This window comes from Emys orbicularis, chromosome 5 (genome assembly GCF_028017835.1).
Source record: "Emys orbicularis isolate rEmyOrb1 chromosome 5, rEmyOrb1.hap1, whole genome shotgun sequence".
NCBI lineage: Eukaryota > Metazoa > Chordata > Testudines > Emydidae > Emys > Emys orbicularis.
In genome coordinates, this window is record NC_088687.1 from 83,388,103 (window position 1) to 83,409,767 (window position 21,665).

At 42.7% G+C, this 21,665-nt stretch overlaps 1 protein-coding gene across 1 annotated transcript in view; it reads right to left on the reverse strand.

The window, feature by feature from the left end:
• The window catches only part of ACSL1 (acyl-CoA synthetase long chain family member 1), a 57,533-nt gene that overhangs the window by 21,799 nt on the left and 14,069 nt on the right, over nt 1-21,665 (reverse strand). Inside the window, exons 2-9 of the mRNA XM_065405332.1 lie at nt 21,076-21,304; nt 11,861-11,975; nt 11,336-11,400; nt 10,360-10,461; nt 5,339-5,438; nt 4,993-5,171; nt 815-847; nt 581-632 (exon numbers count right to left, since the gene is read on the reverse strand). Coding sequence (XP_065261404.1) covers nt 581-632; nt 815-847; nt 4,993-5,171; nt 5,339-5,438; nt 10,360-10,461; nt 11,336-11,400; nt 11,861-11,975; nt 21,076-21,270 — 841 coding nt within the window. The 5' untranslated portion in view covers nt 21,271-21,304. The remainder of the gene's footprint in view (nt 1-580; nt 633-814; nt 848-4,992; nt 5,172-5,338; nt 5,439-10,359; nt 10,462-11,335; nt 11,401-11,860; nt 11,976-21,075; nt 21,305-21,665) is intronic.

Here is a 21,665-nt window from a genome sequence, read left to right on the forward strand (position 1 = left end):
TATGAACTAAGTAAAACTTAATGAAGGGATAGAAATTGCTAACAGGTTTGCAAAGTTAGACAGCACCTGTTCTGTTCAAATGGTTTTGAGGAATAAAGACAGATAGAAGGCCTTTAATATCTTCCATGTTTGGTAGCTAAATATCCTCAGAAGGAAGGGATTTTGGAAAGAATTTGACAAAGAAGTTTAACACTGAAGTCAACTTCTAAATTCAATCCTACAAATTATTTTAATACAAGTCTCATTGTTTTTGAGAAAAAAGGAGGGGGTGAGGTATTTTGTTGAAGGAGACAAGCTTTTGAGCTACACAGAGCTCTTCATCCTGAGTTAGCAGCAAGCCAATCCTGATACCTCTCTTCTGAAAGTGCATTTTAGGCTCCAGGAATTGTGTGTCAAGCACTTCAATTTTCCATTGGCTAACCCAGAAAGTTTTATAGCAAGTTTGCCATCTACTACTTTCTGCCATAACAGGTGAAATGCTGAAGCAGCAGGAGAAACATTGAGCACGTGGTAAGGAGCCTTCCGAATGATCTTTGTCCATAAAAGTAGACTATAGAAAGTCCAGCATAATTAAGTGTACCTGTAGTTCCACTGGTGAAACAGATGACTGCTAGATCTTCTGGATTTGGAGGCTTTTAAAAATAATAAAAAAAAAATTAAGCCAATTCAGTATAAAGAGATTTTGCAGGACAAAATCAAAGTACCAATTTTACTTTGAGCCACAGAAGATGACACATTGGTGCCTTAGTTTGATCTAAAGACTGAAATTATAACTCGTGCAGATCAGTTCTCTTTTTGGTAGTTTAATACTTACCACAGGTTTTTGTCTGTGAGCTCTCCCCACCTCCTAAAAAATTTAGGAGACAAACATGAGTAGGATAATCACATTTGCTTTAATATATTTCCTTTCATAACAACCTTTGTCATTTAGACACCAAGCTGGTTAAAATTTATTCCTTTATGATCAAAAGTAACAGAATTTTTAAGTGCCATATGCTTGTGCAGCATATATGCAAACAGTGACCTGACAATGCCCCTTCAAAAACATAGCAGTAAATTTAGTGTCTTATTTATGAAGTGATAAGTAACCCATGATCTGTGGAATAAGATTAAGCATAGTTTCCAATTTACATGTGGCAGAGGAGATAGGCATGTCACCTAAATTCTCAGTGTGATAGCAACCAGTTCACACTCCTATTCTAATCTAGTGGACCATGGCATAGGTGTATTCACCATGGTCAACCTTTAATGTAACAGAAGCCATTGTTGACATTTTCAAGAGAAAGTACCTTTTAGCAGCATTGGTCCCAGATTATGACAGTCTTTACTTTTAAAGCCACCATTAATTCTGCACTTTGTTTTGAAAACAGACTCCTTGTTTCACATACTTCATCAATGCAGATGGGGCACTAACTTTTTAATCGTTGTGCTACTGTCAGATGTCACAGAAGACTTTAGCGTCCAATATCATGCCAATACCACCTTGAAGACAAGTCCATTATTCTAGCATGATGGTGCCCATGCTGTGGACTTACAGAGTTACTGTTGAAGTGACTATCGTTTATGAATTAGAAATATGCTCCCCTGTGACTTTTGAATGTCAATGTTTGGAACAGCCTGTCATTACAAGAAGGTGGGGAGCACCTTCTCCCTAGCTGCCTCCCACTGTTTCCCTACACAAGGGCCAAAAGCACTTACCAGCTCCATTCCTTCCCTGCCAACACTGTAATGGAGCAGAGAAGCTCCAGTTGCTTCGTTAATCACCAGGCTGTGGGAACTTCAGGGAGAGCAGGATAGGAGCTGTACATTAGGGGAGCTTCAGGCAGAGGAAGCTTCATTGCAACCAGGGGGTGGGGTGGGGTGGGTGCAGCTCCTGGATTCTCAGCTATAGCCCAGGTTACAACAGCTTGGGGTCTGTTCCAATTTACACTAGCTGACAGCTAGAGCACACTCCAGCCACTCTTCTCCACCCCCCATGCTCCCTACTCCAGAGTTTAGAAAGGGAGCTCGCAGGTGGTTTCTGCTCACTTTGCACCACAATGGGAACAGAGTAGGGCTTAGAATCTGCATCCCCTATTTTGATTAGGGCCTCTTGTCATTTGAGATTTGTCTGACCTTGTGGCTAAAGAAGCTGACAAACGTTCCAACATCTAGAAAAAGTTAAGTAGAGCCTGAAGTTTTCCCTTCTGACCAGTAGTAGAGATAATGGCTAAAAGCCAAGCATATTTGAGTATGAAATTTCAGTGTTAATGAGCTTAAAGGTTTCAAGACTAAGTGTTTTTAATCCTAATTAGGAATGACAGTAGTTAAAGAACCCATATAAATCAACATTTCAATTTGTCAAAAGATTAACAGTCTTAAACCTGAAATAATTCTATGTGTGTCAGTTTTACCATGGTCTTTACCTCAAGGTATAAGAAACTAAGCATTGAACATTTCCTTGTGACTGTCCCCACCCTGAATTAAAGGCTTAGGCTATGTCTACACTGCACAGCTTACAGAAGCTCAGTTGTGCCAATAAACCTTGCCACTGCAAGGCATGCAGCATAGCTGCTCTTTGTAGGCGAGCGAGAGCTCTCCTGCCAAAAAATAAAACCACCCCAACAAGGGGCAGTAGTTTTGTCAGCAGGAGAGCCAACAAAAACACTGTCAACATCGGTGCTTATTGTTAAAAGTGCAGCGTAGACAGCCTTAGTCTCTTCACTGTTTTGCTTTTTAAAAATTAGAGATTTTAGGCTGTTTAGGTCAAGGGTTTTTTGTTTTAATAAAGACTTAATGCATTGGGAAAATGCACTTAACATTTCCATGGCATATCATTTGTGACCATGTTATATCTTTTTCTTAAAATGTGATTTCGTGGACAGGCAACTATGCCACATTTGCAAGACTGGATTGGATCAGGGCACTGCTGCCAGATGTAGTACTAAACTTCTAGTGGCACTCTATTACTTATTCATGGTAAGACCCAGGAGACTATGTTGATTGTATTGTATACTCTTCAGGGTTAAGTCTCAATAGATACATTCTAATACTCATCTTATGTGCAGTGAGGACTGAATATTTTCCCATTAACTGGGCAAATGCAGGTCAGACTTTAGCTACCTTCCCAGGTATTGTGCACTTCAAGTTGTGGGCCACTTTTTTGATTATTATTAAATAAAGCACTCAGTACCCAGCAGCTCCCACTGGGGACAAATGGGAGCGAATCATCACTTGGAGGGAAAAAATTAACAGAAAGGCAATCTAGGAGCTACTGCTCTAGGATAGTTAGAATAAGCTGCTTTTATGAAAGCCTGAGTGTTACAAGCCACCAACAATCCACTCTTTAAATAAAATTACTTTTAAAGCACTGGAATTGCACTAGCCCTTAAGCAAAAGGACTGGCTTTAGTATCCCAGGTTATTCTTTGGGTTTTGGTCAAGTCTAGTTCAAACCTTCTCAGAATTATACCAGTTTCACCACTAAGAACTAGGTGTTTTGCAATATTATTGATGCCATGAAAGTTCACTATACCTAAGCAAAAAAAAAAAAAAAAAAAAAAAAAATGTTTTACCCCCTCACCTCCAAACACACATGCAAGTAGCTGTTCCTTGGTAATGACCTCCACTGTTTTGTTATCTGTACACCTTCACCAAAAGGAGAATGTTTTTTCCCAGCAGTCTAACTGCAGCAAAGATTTTGGTTCAGTGAAATTCAGGAGTGTATCTCAGTTAGTGAGGAACAAACATATCACTTGGGAGTTAGATATCAGTGAGTCTTGTGTTCACCAATTTCCCAATCGAAGCCTGGTTAAATTTAAAATTCTATAGCTTTACATGGAAAGATGTGCCACTTCTCTCAAATTCCACATCTGAAAACTGTCCATTTTACTGACTAGATGGTCTATTCAATTGAAGTGTCACAAGTGAGCCTATGAGCCCAGACATTTTTTGGTTGAAGGATGCAAACTGCAAGCCTATCCCCCAGTTCTGTACTTTGAAGTTATACTGCCTCAAATCAAAGCTCATTATGGCAGCCTGAAGCAGAAGAATGGTTATATACCTTCTGAATATTTTATGGGCTTCCAGATGATGGTACTCCTAGAAGGCCAGTGTTCCACTTCAGGCCATTGCCATTGTTTTGTGGGGCCAGTATAAGTGGTATAAAATCCAGCAAGACAGCTTCATGTTAAGTTTCCAAATCACTGAGCCAAGTTCAGTTGTGCTAAGCTCCAGAAAAAGAGTTTTTAGAAAAACTGGCACTCCCTCCCAAGTAGGTAATTTGTTTTTATTCACCATTGCCTTAGATTCAGAACTACTAAACAGATGAATCTACAAACACCTGCTCCTCTTTCCCCATATTAGCATTCCTCAGAATGAGGCTGTACTAGATTTTCTTGACCTCAGGAGACGTGTACGAAAGCTGTACCTTGTCCATTTACTAGCAGAGGCCGTAAGCCTTAATTTAAGGTTCCAACTAGAAGATGGCACAGTGTTGGTGTTTGAGTACCAAATTGTCAGGGACACCCAGTCCATGACTATGTGCACTGAACAAGATCAATACAAGTAGTTATTCTGTGTATAAACCCACCATCTGAGTTTTATTGCAGCTGGTACTTTATGAAATAGGACTAAGATAAAGGGGTAGCAGAATTGTTCAGACATCTACTCTAGATGTAAATATTAATGGTAAGATTTAGGTTTTAGTGTTACCCTTGAACCAATTTCACTAATTTTTGTATCCACCTTGGAAAATATTTTGTAGACTCATTTAAGCATTGTGAAACACTACTAGCGAATTGTTTACTTTCTAAAAAGGGTGTCCTGTGTAAATAGAAGTCAAACCTTTTCCCTTCACTCTTGGTCAAAGATCAAGATTTTGTAACCAGCCATCTGAACAGGATGAATTAATCTGCTGACTCCCCAACTCTCCAGGGCACTTTACTGTTTCCACCCAGTATCTCCTCTATACCCATAGTTGTACAGTGAAGTAGGGGAAAACTTCAGTGCTTACCTCCAATTCTCTCAGGCTGAGAATTTCAACCCCACACTTCTTCCCACGTTCTACAAGATCACTATCAAAGGATTCCATGATAACAATGGTGTTGAGGACTGGAGTTTCTCCCCTTTCCACATTATCCAGCAGAAGCTTGGCCTTGTCAGATTTGTCACAGAAAACCAGTCCTACATCAGCTAATTAGGAGAAGAGTGCTATTAGTAAAAGTTTGACTTATCTAATTATTAGACCTGATCCAGACAGGTTTGTATCAGAGGGTTATTTTGAATAAAGGCAACAATCATTTTTACCAGTCAAGCCTGTCATCTGATGTTTAGCTGCTGAACTACTGAAAGAATCATACCTTTGTTCACAATATAACTGATTGCGTCAGCTCCCAGCGTATCATAAAGTGGCACCACCACCATGGAGTAGGTGTAACATCCCTGTTCAATGAGAACCCACTGTGAAGAAAGAAAAGCACAAGTCAATATGAGTTTACTAGTCCAAACAGCAGAGTGCTAAGACTCCTGAAATGAAGGAACCTGATGTTAGCATTCAAATAAGGAAATCTTCAGTGTTTGGAGATTTGCCCAACAAGAGTTGCTTGTTCTTTTAACGGTCATTTGTTTACCCAGGAGTGCATAGTATAGGTGGTTAGTTTTCAGAGATACTAACAAGCAAGCTGGCCTACCAGTAGTTCTCAGTTATATGGGAGCAGATGCTAGTTCTGGACAAACCCCTCTCCCACAAACACACACACGAATTAGTCTTGCCCCTCTGAGGGGGGGGAACCCACCAAGTCCTTTTCTACTAGCTAGCTTCTCCTACATACCCTACATGCACCCATTCTATTCTTGTCTCCCTCCAGTTTCTTCCTTTTGATTCTACCTGTTCATGGGAGTGTGCTTTATAGGTGGGAGCACAGGGATTTCTACTCATTCAGTGCTTTTATTAGATTAACTTCAATCCCTGGCACAGCAACCCTCTGTATGAGCCAACACTGAAGTGCTTCAAGTGTCAGTGCTTGTCATTCAGTGCAAGTTGGTGCAGTCTGATAGTGGCTAGGTATGCAGGAGCCTTGAATATGTTTGGTAAACTGATGCAAGCCAGTCTATAGATGGTGGTACACTTCAGACAAAACTAATAATCCAAATGCCATATGGTCACCTTTCCCTCTTGAAAAGAAGGGGTCTACTACTTTGGAGATTGAGATCACACACATCACTTCCATAAGTAAAAGTCCAAATGGGCAGAAAAATCTCTAGTTAGTAAGGAGCCATTCTGTAATATATGCTGAGCTAGATATATGCCCTCTGCTTGGTGAGGAGCTCTCCACAGGTACTCAGACAGACAACTGCAAGTTGAAATGGGAATAGTTCACTGGATAATTTGTTACATATCTCAGCAAGCACAATAGCTATTACAACCTTATGCCAAGTAATTTAGGCAGGTTAGATCCTAAAGCATCCTTGTACAAGGCAGTCATGCATTCAGAGGATGTCTAAAAAACAGGACAGTGAAAGTTGTTCACTAAAGAGAACCAGTTATATGCAATACCCATGTAGCTATGCCAAATTCTAGGATTTGTGACTACCATGAGATGAAAGTCTCCCTGGCTTTTCTGTGTGCCTAGAAACAGACAATTCAAGTCTTCCTTCCTGGTACTTTGAGTTTTGTCACAAATTCTGCAATATTGTAGGACTGAGTATTTTTCAACATCTGTAATGTTCACCAATTCCAGTTAGTGGTGAAAGCAGCAGACATTTTAAAAATTTATCTGAAACTGGATCCATAATCCTAAAGGGCTCTCTAAGCTTTTACTAGAGCAAAAATATTGGGGAAAAAACCTCAGTGTTTTCAGAGGAAGTTAGCCAGTTACTTCATTGCCTGAACAAGTGGTACTATGTTTGTGTAACATTAAATTGGTTAATCCCCTAACATTTTGTTCAGTATTAAATATGCTACCAAGGTTGCTAAATCTCAAGCCTCTGTTATGTTTGTTAACCTGGTCTAGGAAAGCTTTAAGTTTCCTATACTAATGGTACACCTCTACCCAGATATAACGCGACCCGATATAACACGAATTCTGATATACCGCAGTAAAGCAGTGCTCCGGGGGCAGGGCTGCGCACTCCTGCGGATCAAAGCAAGTTCGATATAACGCGGTTTCACCTATAACGCAGTACGATTTTTTTGGCTCCAGAGGACAGCGTTATATTGAGGCAGAGGTGTACTATATATTTCCAGGCCGAATCAGCCACCAACCATGACAATTTTTTTTTTTTTGGAAAGAGTGCATGTTATAAGTAAGCTGTATCATCTTTCCATGCTCATGTTCCAAAAGTGTGCTTTTTGTAAAGTTCAGTATAACGACTCTTGACAGTTGACCCCAAGTTGCTCACACAGTAGAGACAGTGTTCAGGCCTGCCTGCTAGATTGGCTTGTAAGACTATCAAGCCATCTTGATAACGGCACCTGGATATTTTTGGACTGAGTATTACAACCCCTTTTATACTCACTGTTTAAACTTTTCTGAAAGTAGCCTCCATTTTAGTTGCTATGTTACCAGGTTCCTGTTGCAATAACACCTCGAAATCCACTGTACCAAATACTCCTGCACTAGCAGAATTCAAGCACCTTTGTGTTACAGACAGATAATGGTGGAGAAAGTTTCCCCATCACACCCTAAAGTTACAGATGGATCTTCAATTATAACCTTGAGTCCTGACACCAGTTCTTTTCTCTGAACATGAGGAGGCTATTTTGTCTCTATGTCCATACATGCTAAAGTGTTATATTTCAAAAGATTTCAACTTGGTAAGCTTTAAATTTCTATCAAGAGATAATTTATACTCTGAAAACTGTCTGACTATAAAGTTGCAAAATAGGGAGATTACAGTAGTTTGCAAGCATAAAAACATCTGTTTCTAAGTCAGAAGCAGCAGAGATGAAATCTATAATAAAAACTCATTCACTGGGAATACACTCAGTTTGAGCAAGGGTTTTTCCCTCTAGTTATTTATTAGGGATTTTATATTGCGTATTCCCATAAACTGGTAATGTTTTGAGGATATTTGACTCAAAGGCCATGCCAGCTCCCTAAAAATTGGATGGGGGAGGTTTCAGGGAACTGTGTGATTTGGAAGATACCAATATTTAAAATTGCTGGCTTAAGTGAACCTTTTCCATCTCACTGATGACCTAATTTAACAAACAAAACCACCACCCCCCCCTCAGGGACCAAGTTACATGGCTCCAAGGTAGGCCTTCCATCTGACTTGTCCAATGACAACATCAGGAGGTACTAAATGGCAGAGAAGTGTAATTTATATGCCATAAAAAGAGAGGGGTAAGGCTCAGAAGCCTTTGGCTGGTACAGCCATCTTCATTTACTGCTCTGGTACCCCAGCTAGCTAAAGCAGGGGTGGGCAAACTTTTTGGCCTGAGGACTACATCTAGGTGGGGAAATGAAATACAGGGCCATCAATGTAGGGCTGGGGCAGGGGGTTGGGGTGCAGAGGAAGTGCGGGGTGTAGAAGGGGGTGCAGTGTGCAGGAAGGGACTCAGGGCAAGGGGTTGGGGCATGGGAAAGGGTGTGGGGTGCAGGAGAGGGCTCAGGGCAAGGGGTTGGGGTGCAGGAGGGGGCTCAGTGCGGCAAGGAGCTCAGGGCAGGGTGTTGGGGTGCAGGAGGGGTTTGGGGGTGCTGGCTCTGGCCAGACACTGATTACCTGGAGCAGCTCTGGGGTGGCAGCGGCGCGCAGTGGGGTTATGACAGGCTCCCTGCCTGCCCAGGCCCTGCGCCTCTCCCGGAACTGGCTGGCACCACGTCCCTGCGGCCCCAGGGGGTGGGCAGGTGCAGCGGATCAGAGGCTCCGCGTGCTGCCCTCCCCTGTGGGTACCTCCCCCGAAGCTCCCATTGGCTGCAGTTCCCCATTCCCGGCCAATGGGAACTGCGAGGGGCAGTGTCTGCAGGCGAGAGCAGTGGACAGAGCCCTCGCCCCCAGGGGCTGCAGGGACATAGTGCTGGCTGCTTCCGGGAGTGGCACGGGGCCTGCAGCACCACAGGGGTGGCAATCCCGCAGGCTGGATCCAGCCCACAGGCCATAGTTTGCCCACCCCTGAGCTAAAGGCTAGCTTGGGTACATCTATACTGCAAACAGTGCAGCTGTAGCTCAAGTAGACATACACTGACTAATCCCCTTGAGTAGAAGGGGTCATGCTGCAAGGGTACCCCAGTTTTTGACCATTCTTCACCTATACCCAAAGAAGGTCTGCTAGTGAGAAGCACTATACCAAGAGACCACCATTCTGGCTCCTTCTCTGCCATTCCATCTCCTATTCTAGGAGAATCCAGGAGACTAGAGCCAATGAGTTTGTGGAAACCTATCATTTTAAACATCTTATGCTTTTTCCTATTAATCTTGTTTTATTAGGTGGGAGATGTCCTAGACTCTTTTTTCCTTAGTCTTAGGGGGTGAAATTGTGGCTGTGTGGACATCCATAAAGTCTACAGGAAAGCACCAGGGGGCCGTGGGGAGAAGAGGAGAGAAGAGAAAAAAGCATTCCCCAAGTTTTAAACAGCCTTAAATATGGTCTCAAAGACACTAGAAGTGTTCCATGTTTAGAAGTCTTGAAACCTTCATACCATATCTGCCAGTTGAACATACTATCCTTTGGAAAATAATTGTGGGCTCACTTCCAGCTCACTTGAAGGTAAGGTCCAAGACACTGCATTTAATAGAATAGAGCAGATTCTACACAGAAGTGGCAGGCATTTGGTAAGGTTGTAAACCACGGTATTGCAGCATGGACACTTGGGTGTGTCACAACATTTAGTGTTTGCCTATGAATGGTTAGCATCTCTGGGGAATTGCTAAAATCAGTTTCAAGACACTAGCAAGCACAAGTACAGCTTATAGTTTTATATACACCATACTAGACAGATTTCTAAGCATTTTAAATATTAATCCACAGTCAAAATGAGATACCCAGTTTTAGAGGGCAACAAACTAGCAAACTTTGTTGACATGAGGGATAAGTAAGTCCAGAGTGTTTAGTGGAAAAGGGGGAGGTGAGTTAGGTCCCCTGGGATTCCCTACATCTTTTGTAATTACCCCTTGCTTCTAGATGTGGCTCTGGTAAGAGTCTGTGCCAATGGGTCTGTCACAAGGAAGAACAACTACTACACACTAGATGCCAAGCTTGGTTTCCTAGTTATAGCTGCCACATGTATAATTGTAGGCCTACATGATAGTACCTCTCTACCCCCAAATGCATCTCTCTTACTAGGAGACTGGTACACTGTCCAATAATTTCAGAACTTGAATGGGTCAGTTTATTTTAAGTTTATCTGAAGGATATGCTAGGGACAAAGTTAGTTACCTCTGGTCTGTTTTGTGCAAAGATTCCTATGTACTGGTCTGGAGCTGGCTTGTAGCCTCTGTGAAGTAGTGCTGAACCCACATACTCTGCTCTCTCTGACACCTGAAACAGAAAGTCAACTAAGGTTAACAGCAAACTCCTCAGTACACCACATCTCAATCTGTTGATTGAGGCACTGGGTATTGGGATTTAAAGTGCACGAAGGAGAGAGTCTAGTGGGCCTTTTTATTTTTGGATGTTTCCATGACTTAAATGAGACGCATTACAATAGCCATCAGTCAGTCAATCTACTCCAGTTGGACTGTAGAGCATAGCATAGTGGTTAACAGTTAATCACTTCAAGACACTATTCTTGAGGGCTCTCAGGTTGATATGACTGAAGCCCATGTGACATCCTCAGGGCCATAACAGGTAGTATATATTGTGTGGGCCACATCCACACAACACAGAGCTGCATATGTGGCCTACAATGGTAAATTGGTTGAAAACCACTGAGCTAGATGGACTGGTAAAGAGGCTGTCTAAGCAGCATCTGGAAGATGCTTCCTTTTGAATGGGTCAGAGCTATGGAATAGAGCTCTCAGGAACAGTCTTGAAGTGATTAACTTAAGATGGGATCTGAAAGTTTGTGGAGTTGAGACACCCCCCCCCCAAAAAAAAAAACCCACAGTATCTGGGACTGCTCATACTCAGATTTATAGTCCTAAAATGCACACTCCTGTGAAATGCTTTTCACTCCATTTCCCTTTTTATATTAGCTCTTGTCCCTAGAGTGCAGGGCCTTCTTAGAATGGCATTGCTAGAAATTATCTCCTTGCAATATTTTTTGCGGGGTCAGGGCAGCATGAATTTGAGATACTACTTGAAACAGCTGCAGAGTTACAAGATTTCATACATCATTGGTATTAGACTAATAGTCATACTAGGGAGGAAAACCCAACTTGTTTTAAGATAGAGAACTAGAGTGGCTGCTTACCTCTTTATAAGAGATCCATTCATATGGCTGATCTGGTTTTCTAACACCCAAACAGGGACCATTATCTTGGAGGGAGGAGGGGAAAAAAAAAAAAAAATCATGTGGCAGTTATTCCAGTTTTGTTCAGGCTATAACTCTGTTCTCTCCCTTTCAATTATTTGATACCTTAGCTGTTCAGTTCAGCTAGTCTCCTGTCAGGATTAGGTTTTAAGAGACTACTGTCCACTGGGAACTAGACCACAGGCCACCTATAGAAGCTAAACCCACATTTGTTCCTGTTTGATCAGCGTACACTGAACAGAGTGCACCCTAGGTTGGACTTTTCTTGCACTGCCCTGCTTCACATCAGATCTCCAGTTTGTTTTGCTTTCCAGAGTTCTGAAACATTACCTTTGCCCTCCTCCTATGCTAGAGCATTATTTATCTAGCAAACAGGATAACATCTTATCCTGCAGCCTCAACTGTCTCAAACCCTATAAGTTAGGTCTCCTCACTGTCAAGAACTATTTTTTTATAAAAACTTACTTGACACCTCCAAACCTCTTTGGAAGATTTCATAGGCTGTTCTCACATCATCATAGTAATAGGTCAATAGCTCATCACTAGTAAGCAGGCATGATCTTCGAGCATGCTCACCACCCTAAAAAAAAGTATACATGTTTATAGCTAGGGAGGCTAATGACATATTAAAGACAGGAATGACAACAACATGAAGATACTGGTGGCTAGTTTGAGACCAAAAATGTTTCAAAAGGAATGAGCAAGTTATGAAATCTAGAAAGATCTTCTCATGTGTCCCAACATTAAAAGTAACAGCAAGGGCAAGATTGAGGTAGCATAGGTGCACGAAGGGGCAGAATTTGGCCATGGCACATTTGTTCTTTAAGAGCCTAATATTTAACACACACACACACCAAAACCATACACTAAGTGAAGTAGAAAAGCTAGTTCTTCTAGCCTTCTCCCCTCTGGAGACACACTTGAAGAGTCAATGAACTTCAAGTTCGAGATCTTGTTTGCTTTTGTAAGCAAGCTTGCATCCACCTATTTTATAACACTGTTTAACAGGTCAACTCTAGAGAGAAGTTTTTTTTAAGAGATCCTCAGTAGTACTTCAATGAAGTCAGTATTAGGTCACAAGAGCCAACTAACCAGAGCAGGAAGTAAGCTTTGAGCACAAGGCACAAGTTATTTAACCCTATTCCAGCATCTGTAAGTTTTTCGTTTTTACACTCCTTTTTAAGGCACTCAGAACCAGTTTTCTGGTCTAGTTTTTATAGGCCACTAAGAGAACATACCTTGGAATTTAGGAAGCCTCCTTTTTTCAAGCATGCTAGCATTTGCTGAGAGTAGAAGCTAGCAATTAACTTGAGAGTTCAAGTTCATAGCTTATTCTCTAGATTCATTCTACTGCTCAAAAAAAGAATCCTAGAGTATTTTTATTGATTGAGAATGCCTATTTAAGAAATTAAAGTTTTACATATGAGAATTATGCATGTTGCTCGCACCATCAGTGTGGCTCATCTCTATCTGAAAGCCTTCAACTACCAAGTTGTTAGCAAAGATAGTCTAGTTCAGTGGCTTTAAAACTGCAGGTTGCGACCCAGTACTGGGTTGCGGAATGTAAGGCACTGGGTCGCAGCAGCTCTGGTCAGCACCGCTGACTGGGCCATTAAAAGTCCAGTCAGCAGTGCTGCCCGGCTAATGCAGGCTAGTCCCTACCTGTTCTGACACTGCACTCTGCCCCAGAAGTGTCCAGCAGCAGGTCTGGCTCCTAGGCAGTAGGCCACGGGGCTCCATGCACTGCCCCCAACCTGAGCACTGACTCCGCACTCCCATTTGCCAGTTCCCAGCCAATGGGAGCTGGGAGAGGGTGGTGCCTGTGGGAGAGCCACACAGAGCCACTTGCACGCCTCCGCCTAGGAGCCGGACCTGCTGCTGGCTGCTTCCAGAGCCCCAACCCCACACCCAATCCCCTGCCCAAACCCTGATCCCCCAACCCCAGAGCCCCTCCTGTACCACAAACCCCCCATCCCCAGCCCCACCCCAGAGCCCTGACCCCCTCCTAAACCCCAATCCCTTCCCCAGGGTGAGCCCCCCCCCACTGCACTCCAAACCCCTCACTCCTGCAGCCCAACCCTCTGCCCCAGTCTTGAGGCCCCCACACCCCTCTGCCCCAGGTCTATTGAGTCGCAGGCATCAATTTTCTTCAACTGGGTCACCAGAAAAAAAGTTTGAAAACCACTTATCTAGTTAGCTAAACACAGGATTTCATGTAAGCTCTTCTTAAATAGTAGCAGTGTTCAGAGCTGACACCTAGGCTTTATTGCCTAGCCAAATTTTGGACTAGTTGAATCAGTGCCTGTGTGGTATACATTGCATTTGGACTACTATACATGGAATTGTTCGCATGTTAGTCTAGGCTCTTCCTCAAGGTCTATGGTATTCTCAATCTAGCACTGGGAGACAGTCAATTACCTAATTATGTACACTTTGGCAGTTCAAGGAAGAGGAAAATACAATATATTAGACATACTAACAGTTCGTCAGGGAGAGTTTTAATGGCAGAACAAATTACACTGGTTTAAGTCAAAAACTACGTTTAAGGCACTGTTTCAGTGGCACTCCTTCACTGTTAGACTGAGAACAAGTATTTGAAGAATAAAGTCTCTTCAAGTATTCCTATAGTACCTAGGTTCAGAAGCATACTGGCATACACTTAAGCCCTTTACTTACTCCACAACAAGTACACATCACTAAGATATGCTTGTACAGAGGAAAGGAAAACAAGGCTGCTCACTGTACTGTATTCCATTTCAAATGGAGCACTGTGTACTGGAGACTCTTATTCAGGTTCACTGAAAAGTTTAAAGCTTTTTCTTTTCGGCTATTGCACAGTTTCTAGGTTTAGGAATTGAATAGCTTATGCAATAGGCTTCAGACATGGAAAATGGGACTCATGAATTTGTGCACGCTCCTATTCCAAACACAAGAGCCAAGTTTGTTTCATGGGACCCAGTGGAAAGTCCTGTGTTAACTTGTAGCAGTCTGATTAGGTATTTGTGGAACGTGACCTGAACTAATATGAACTGGAAGCTAAGCTAGAGTTCTAAAGGTTATATTCCTGAAGTCCATTTAGGCCCAGATCTTTATTTCATCTTAAATCTTGTCTACCCAGTTAGTTTGCAGCAAGCTGGGGTGTGAATCTACACCACTCTAGCCAGCTGTGGACTGCCTCTGTGTACCCTGCTGACATTCCTTAACAGTTCATTGGGAGTAGCGCAAACTTTGATCTACTCCAGGCAGCCCATGGCTAAAGTTTGAGCTACTCCCAATGAACTGTTAAGGAATGTCAGCAGGGTACACAGAGGCAGTCCACAGCTGGCTAATGTGGTGTAGATTCACACCCCAGCTTGCTGCAAGCTAGCTGGATGTAGACAAACCCTCAGATTAAGTGTAGCAATTTCTTACTATAGTGCAAATACAAGACGGGGAGATAAAATCCTGCAGAATGGCCAACTGCACTCTCACAGTGTTTGAGAAGTACTCACTATAATAACATGCAGCAAAAGTTTTAAGGCCTGAAAATGTTGTGAAGTCAAAGCATTGGCTTCTATTCTGTTTAAAAACACAGGCATTTAGAGTACTGACTCACAGGTGAAGTAGTACTACATGGCCCCTAGACATGTGTGCCCTTACTGAGTACCTACAGGATCCACTCATACTTTGAGCTCATCCATAGATCAAGATTTGTCATTTGACTCAGCAAGAGAAATGCTCCCACTTAAAAAAAAAAAAAAAAACACACACAAACACCAATCACTGGTTTGTTTCCTGTTGACTAGGGGTTGTATTTAAGATTAGCATTGCCACCATGAAACAAGATTGTATCTACACCAAGAAATGCTTGAGTTTGCATCCTCAAGACCCAAGGAACTGTTCACCTTAGTTTGCCAAAGAGGGAAGCACACTGGCAGGTGATTCTCAGCAGCAGTAGTGATTTCAACTGCCCAGAATGTACTTAAGTAAATTTCAGACTAGGTGTACAACTTTATGACAATCCATAGGTAGGCATGTTAACAGCTCAGTTTGAGCACACAACTCCCTTCGAGACCCTTAAAGTTAGACATCTGCATTTAAAATGTTTGCCCTGAAGTGCTTCAAAGCTGGACACCCTTCATCGGATATCTGCCCCCCCCCCCCAACTGATCTAGAAAAATAGGACTGCCTGCAGATCAGAAATCCCTCTAGTGTTATAGTTTATTGGCAATGAGCTATCGTGTCTTTTCACGGATAAAGAAAAACAACCCCCCACCCTCCAAAAGATCATCTTGGCTGCAGCTCTAATGGTTTTTCCAGGATGTAGCAAGTGGCAATCCTTGCAATGCACCTGGCAACCATGAAGAGGTCTTCCAGTTGTTGTATGGCCCATACTATGCATGCAACATGTGAGAGCTCAACAGGCTATATTTCTGGAAGAGTTACAGAATCAGACATCTTTGGAGACACTAGAGGTCACTAGCATCCCTAATGTTTGTTTATCGGGATTTATTAAAAAAGTGCTAGAGAAAGCACCTGTCCATATGTTCCAAATGAGGCCCTTGATATAACTTACATACATTCTAAGTGCAGCAATTTGAGAATTTACCACCAACAGTTTGAGGCCTGGAGAGAAAGAGCCACTAAATAGCATAATGTGCATTGTCATTTTGAAGAGATTCCTGTCCTCAGTTTTTGTGCATTCAGATTTTAATGTGGAGTTCTACACAGAGTTACTTGGGCAAGGCACATGGCTATCAAATGACAGCTATGACTGTTCAGATATCCTTCAATGTGGGTAAAAGGTCAGTCTAGGTTTGACTAGGCAGTTTCAAGTGTGCCTGCAGATACATGCAGTTAGGGATGTGGTTATCACTGGATAATGCTCCTGAAAAAGTTACAGCCAGGAGAGTGCAGTATCACGCTAGCTACATGCCTTTGGAATTTTACAAAATGCTTTACATAGGGTTACCATTCATCCAGATTCCCCCGGACATGTCCGGATTCCCCTGGACATGTCCGGCTTTTTGAGCTAAAAATAGCATCCGGGGGGAATTTTTAAATGTCCGGACTTCTCCCCCCCCCGCCATGCAGAGCGCGTGTGGCTAACAGGGCAGCCGGCCGGATGGTGCCACTTACATGGGGCTCCGACAGCCAGAAAGAACCCCTCCTCTGCTTCCCCTGCAGCTGAGATCACTCCCTCCCTCCCTGCATTTGCAGTTCACCTCTGGCAGTCTGGAGCTCCTCCCCCGCTCCTCCTCCCCTGCTGCCCAGCCTGCTGGGACGAGTGGCACGGTAAGGGGGCCAGGGGGTCGGAGAAGGGGCAGGGAGGTTCTGGAGGGGGCAGTCAAGAGACGGGGGGGTTGGGAGTTCAGGGGGGGCTTTCTGGGGGGGTGGGTAAGGTTTTCGGCAGTCAGGGTACAGGTAGGGGGTAGGGTCCTAGGGGGGCAGTTAGGGGAAAAGGAACAGGGAGGCTTAGGTAGGGGGTGGGGTTCTGGAGGGCAGTTAGGAGCAGGGGTCCCAGGAGGGGTAGTCAGGGGACAAGGAGCGGGGGGGTGTTTGGGAGTTCTGGGGGGGGCTGTCAGGGGGCAGGGGTGGGGAGAGGGATCGGAGCAGTCAGGGGACATGGAGCAGAGGGGTTTAGATGGGTCGGGAGTTCTGGGGGGGGGCTGTCAGGTGGTGGGGAGTGGTTGGATGGGGTGTGGGAGTCCCAGGGGTCTGTCTGGGGGTGGGGATGTGGATAAGGGTTGGGGCAGTCAGGGTACAGGTAGGGGGTGGGGATGTGGATAAGGGTTGGGGCAGTCAGGGTACAGGTAGGGGGTGGGGATGTGGATAAGGGTTGGGGCAGTCAGGGTACAGGTAGGGGGTGGAGTCCTGGGGGGCAGTTAGGGGCAGGGGTCCCAGGAGGGGGCAGTCAGGGGACAAGGAGTGGGGGGGGGAGGGTTGGGGGTTCTGACCGGGGCGGGAAGGGGCAGGGAGTGGGAGGGGCAGGGGCGGGGCTAGGGCAGGATGGGGGTGGGGCTTCTCCCATCCTCTTTTTTGCTTGCTGAAATATGGTAACCCTACTTTACATTCAGCTATACATAAAAATGTGACTTAAATGTAATAAGATTTCAGTATTGCAAATAGGATCAGAGTGATATGGACAAGCTTTTACAGTAATGCCTATATGATTGCTGGGGCCTAGCTGGAAAGGAGTAATAGTAATGATATCTTTCTAAAGTGAAACTGGCCATCAGAGGGTCAGTATCCTTCCTTAAAAAGGCAGAGCAGAATGTGAGTAGTTGGCTCTAGCACTTAGAATTTGGCAACTTCACCACTCAAACTACTTGTGAATAGTTATTGTAATACCTATAATTACCCTGACTGTTCTTTAGAGGCAGAATGCCTGTGCAAGAAATGCATGTAAACTCCTGATTTTCAGGCTAGACTGGATAAGATTAGTTTTGTCTGGGTTATTTTTATAAATCAAGATTTAGGTTAAGTGAAGTTAAGATAATCACTGTGCTATGTATTGTGATCACCTGGGTTAAAAAAAGTGCACCACACGCAGACCAACCATTGAAAGTTTCAGCTATAACTCTAGAGGTCACTAGAACTTCACCTAACTAATCCAGAAGCCAAGTGGTCCACAAAACTGCTAACTCTACTCCTTTCTCAGCTGAGATTTTGAAATACTGTAATGAGAGATTTCATGTTACTATTACTAGAATGCTAGTTTCACAAACTTTACTACAGAATACTTGGAATTTACTTCTAAGACATAGTTCCCTATCATTGTCATTTACTTGACTACAACAGCCTAGTCTCATGGTACTGCGCTAAGGTCTTTTGGATAAAATTAAGAATATTGACTTATACAGTTTACTTGGCAATTCACAAGTTTTGTATGTTTCCAATGAGTCCTCCAAAATGAAATTTCTTCAATCACTACTGTAATTTGTTAGATTAATTTTTACTGAGTCATTCCAGTGCAGTCCTACTTTATTTGTGATCCAGCAAATCTGTCATTAGTCAGTACAATACAGATCTCAGTTGTTCCTATACTGGGGTTGTTTAAAGGGTTATAATATTATGGACTCATGATTCCAACTATAGAATCCATTTGAGATGGGAGCCAATTTAGATTATGCTCGAGAAGCAATAAGGAAGTTGATCAGAGACTGCATTTTATGTATTTGTCCATGGTCTAGGACTTGCTTTATTAAGTTCCAGACCACTGTCAAGAGGGTCCTGTTTGTCCAAGGAACCAGTGACAATTAAAATCCCAAAAGGGTGAGAGCTTTCCAGTTGTTACAGTACTGGCAGTGCGAACCTATACTTGGAGACATTGGCTCTTTGCTCAGCTACCAGAATAGCTTGCTGCATACCACTGCTCTACACCAGTGGTACATATACCCCTGCGGGTATGCAGAGGTCTTCGGGGGGGGGGGGGGGCATCAACTCATCTAGATTTTGTCTGCTTTTATAACCGGCTACATAAAATGCACTAGTGAAGTCAGTACAAACTAAAATTTCATACAATGACTTGTTTATACTGCTCTATATAACTATGCACTGAAATGCAAGTACAATATTTATATTCCAATTGATTCATTTTTACCATATAATTATAAGACAGTGAGCAATTTCAGTAATGTGTGCTGTGACACTTTTGTGCTTATGTCTGATTTTGTAAGCAAGTGGTCTTTAAGTGAGGTGAAACTTGGAGGTTCGCAAGACAAATCAGACTCCTGAAAGGGGTACAGTGGTCTGGAAAGGTTGAGAGCCACTGCTCTACACCACTTCTTCCAGTTCCAGCTTTTAGAGCTCTATCAAGCAGGACAGCCACCACTAACTAGTGCTGAAAGACATCTGAAAGCAGGTGGTGGGATTTTGCCACTTGTGACAAATTTTGTTTCACCACTAAGTTAAATTGTGAAGTTACTTCACTGACAAAGTACATTAATACTCCTGCTTTGACTACTACTCCCGGTATAGGAGTACATATTACTAGTTTCATACTAGTGCAATGGGTACATTAGAGATACCTACCAGTAGAAAATGGTTCTTGTTTTTAATTCATGCTATTGATGCTTCTCTTTAACATAAAGACTTGTTTTGTTACTTTTACTGGGCCATTGTAGTTCCTTTTGAATGGAGAAGCCAGCCAACAAAATCCAAGAAGATGATTTTTGATTTTTTTTAACACACTCAGGAATATTGCAGACAAGATGTCCATCTTTCAGGCTGAAGTTTGCTTTCTTACAACTTTTACAGCAAGTAAACTCTTGTTTTAGCAACTTTATACATTAGTTTATGTTAGTTTAGTTACTAACTGCTCTTACTTCAGTTTTATGAAGCTTAAGACAAGTTACTAAGTTAAAGGTAACTTGTATTAACAGGATTCCATGTTAGTATTCATAGGTCAACTTCATCTAGTACACAATGACTAGTTATGGACAGACAAGTCAAGTTAGAATAGGAGACTTAGCATTTGCTGTTAATATATTTTGAGTGTTTTTACAGTTCAACAGTATTGACTGTCTCTGGCTATCAAGGGAAGTTCAGACTCACTGACTCTTCACTATTCTGGCAGTTGAATCCTGCGTTTTTCTATAAGAGACAAGGAAGGAGGAACTACCACCAGGGTATCCCTACAGTTCACCAGCAACCTCCCCCAAGAAGTTCCTGGGACTGAGAAGTCTATAACCAAGATTGGGGAGGAGAGACTGGAAATATCCTTCTAGAATGCTAATTGCCATCTCTGTCTAAAGCCTTCTTAGCTCAGCTATAGAAAGCCCCCTATTATAGCCACTGCTTAAACAATTCTATCCACATACTCAGTTGATGCATACCAAATGCTGAAGTTTAACTAGTTAACCCAGTCTGATATTCTTGTCCACACCTGAATTGTGGATGAGAATCTTTATCCATTACTAAGAAAGCAATACTGAGCTAGGACACAGTTTGCTAGTACTCCTGCCCCTTGCCAACAGCATGCATTATCTAGCACCACAGAACAAAATCCAGGCAACTGTTTTAACAGGTTGCTGACTTGTGCACATATAAAAGGTACACCTGACAGTTAATTCAGACCTTTAAGGGCACACCTATACCAGGTAGTCTTGCCATGAAGCCCAGAACACATCTTTTATTACTGACCAACTTAAGAAGGAAAAAAAAAAAAAAAAAAAAGATAGTTTTAACAGTTGGAAAGTGATGTAAGATGACAAGTCTGCCATTTGCTGAAAGCCAGTAAAAAGCTAACTGCAACAGCAGGAATACTCAAGCGTTTGGTCTATATACTTACACAGCACTAACCTGGAGAAGAGACCTATTGCAACTGAATCCTGATCGACCAAGAACACTAGTTATTTAGATGGACATCAGCTTAACCAGGTGGTTAAGGGAGAAAAGTGGTTTCATGTTTATCTGTTCTGACAGAGCTTGTGCGCTAATCATTAAACAAAAATATTAGGGAAATAATTTAGAATGAAGCCTAATATCAATTAACATCAAGGAACTCAAGATATTCTACTAAGAGTGGAAAGAATTCAGAAGCCTAAAGAAGTTGCTTCATGTAAAAAGTTTCCCCATGCAGGAAGAGAGCACTTTCCAGGGAGATACTCCACACAGAGGTTAGTCATCCTTCCCACTGTAAGTACCCCCAGGTTTTAAAGCTGCTCGCTACAGGTATGGCTAGACAGAAATGCACTTACCTCTACTTCCACAGACTGCATGGATAGGTCGCATGGTGGTTTCAGGGCTTTGGGTCTTGTGGCATACCAGTATGTTGTAAGAGCTGCAAATGCACCAAACCCCATCAATGTGTTGGTTGGAAGTGTGCGTATATACTGTCTGAAATCATCAAGTTCTGGCATTCGCAGATGTCTAAACAATTCATGTGCTTGCATCGCGGTCGGTTGCAGTTGTTCCTTATGCTGGCAGCTGTTGATAGGAGAAATACTTTTACATAATATGATAATCCCTTTCCACTGCCCCTTCCCAACAGAAAGGGATATACACTTTGTCTTACAATTTCAGTTACTGAACAATACCTTTCTCAGCACTAAATCAGTAATTTCAGGTAAACAACTATTAGTCAATCCAATAACAGTTCTGGATAATAAGATGACCAGTTTATTAAATAAAAAAAGTAGATGGATCAGAGCTCTAAAATATCCTAATTCTAAGCCATTTTAACCAAACTGCTACTTTACCTCTCAAAAGGAGAGTTGTTTATAGTAGATTGTGCCTTTGGCACATATGAAATAATTATCTACAAAATAGCTATGTTGTAAGACTGCTT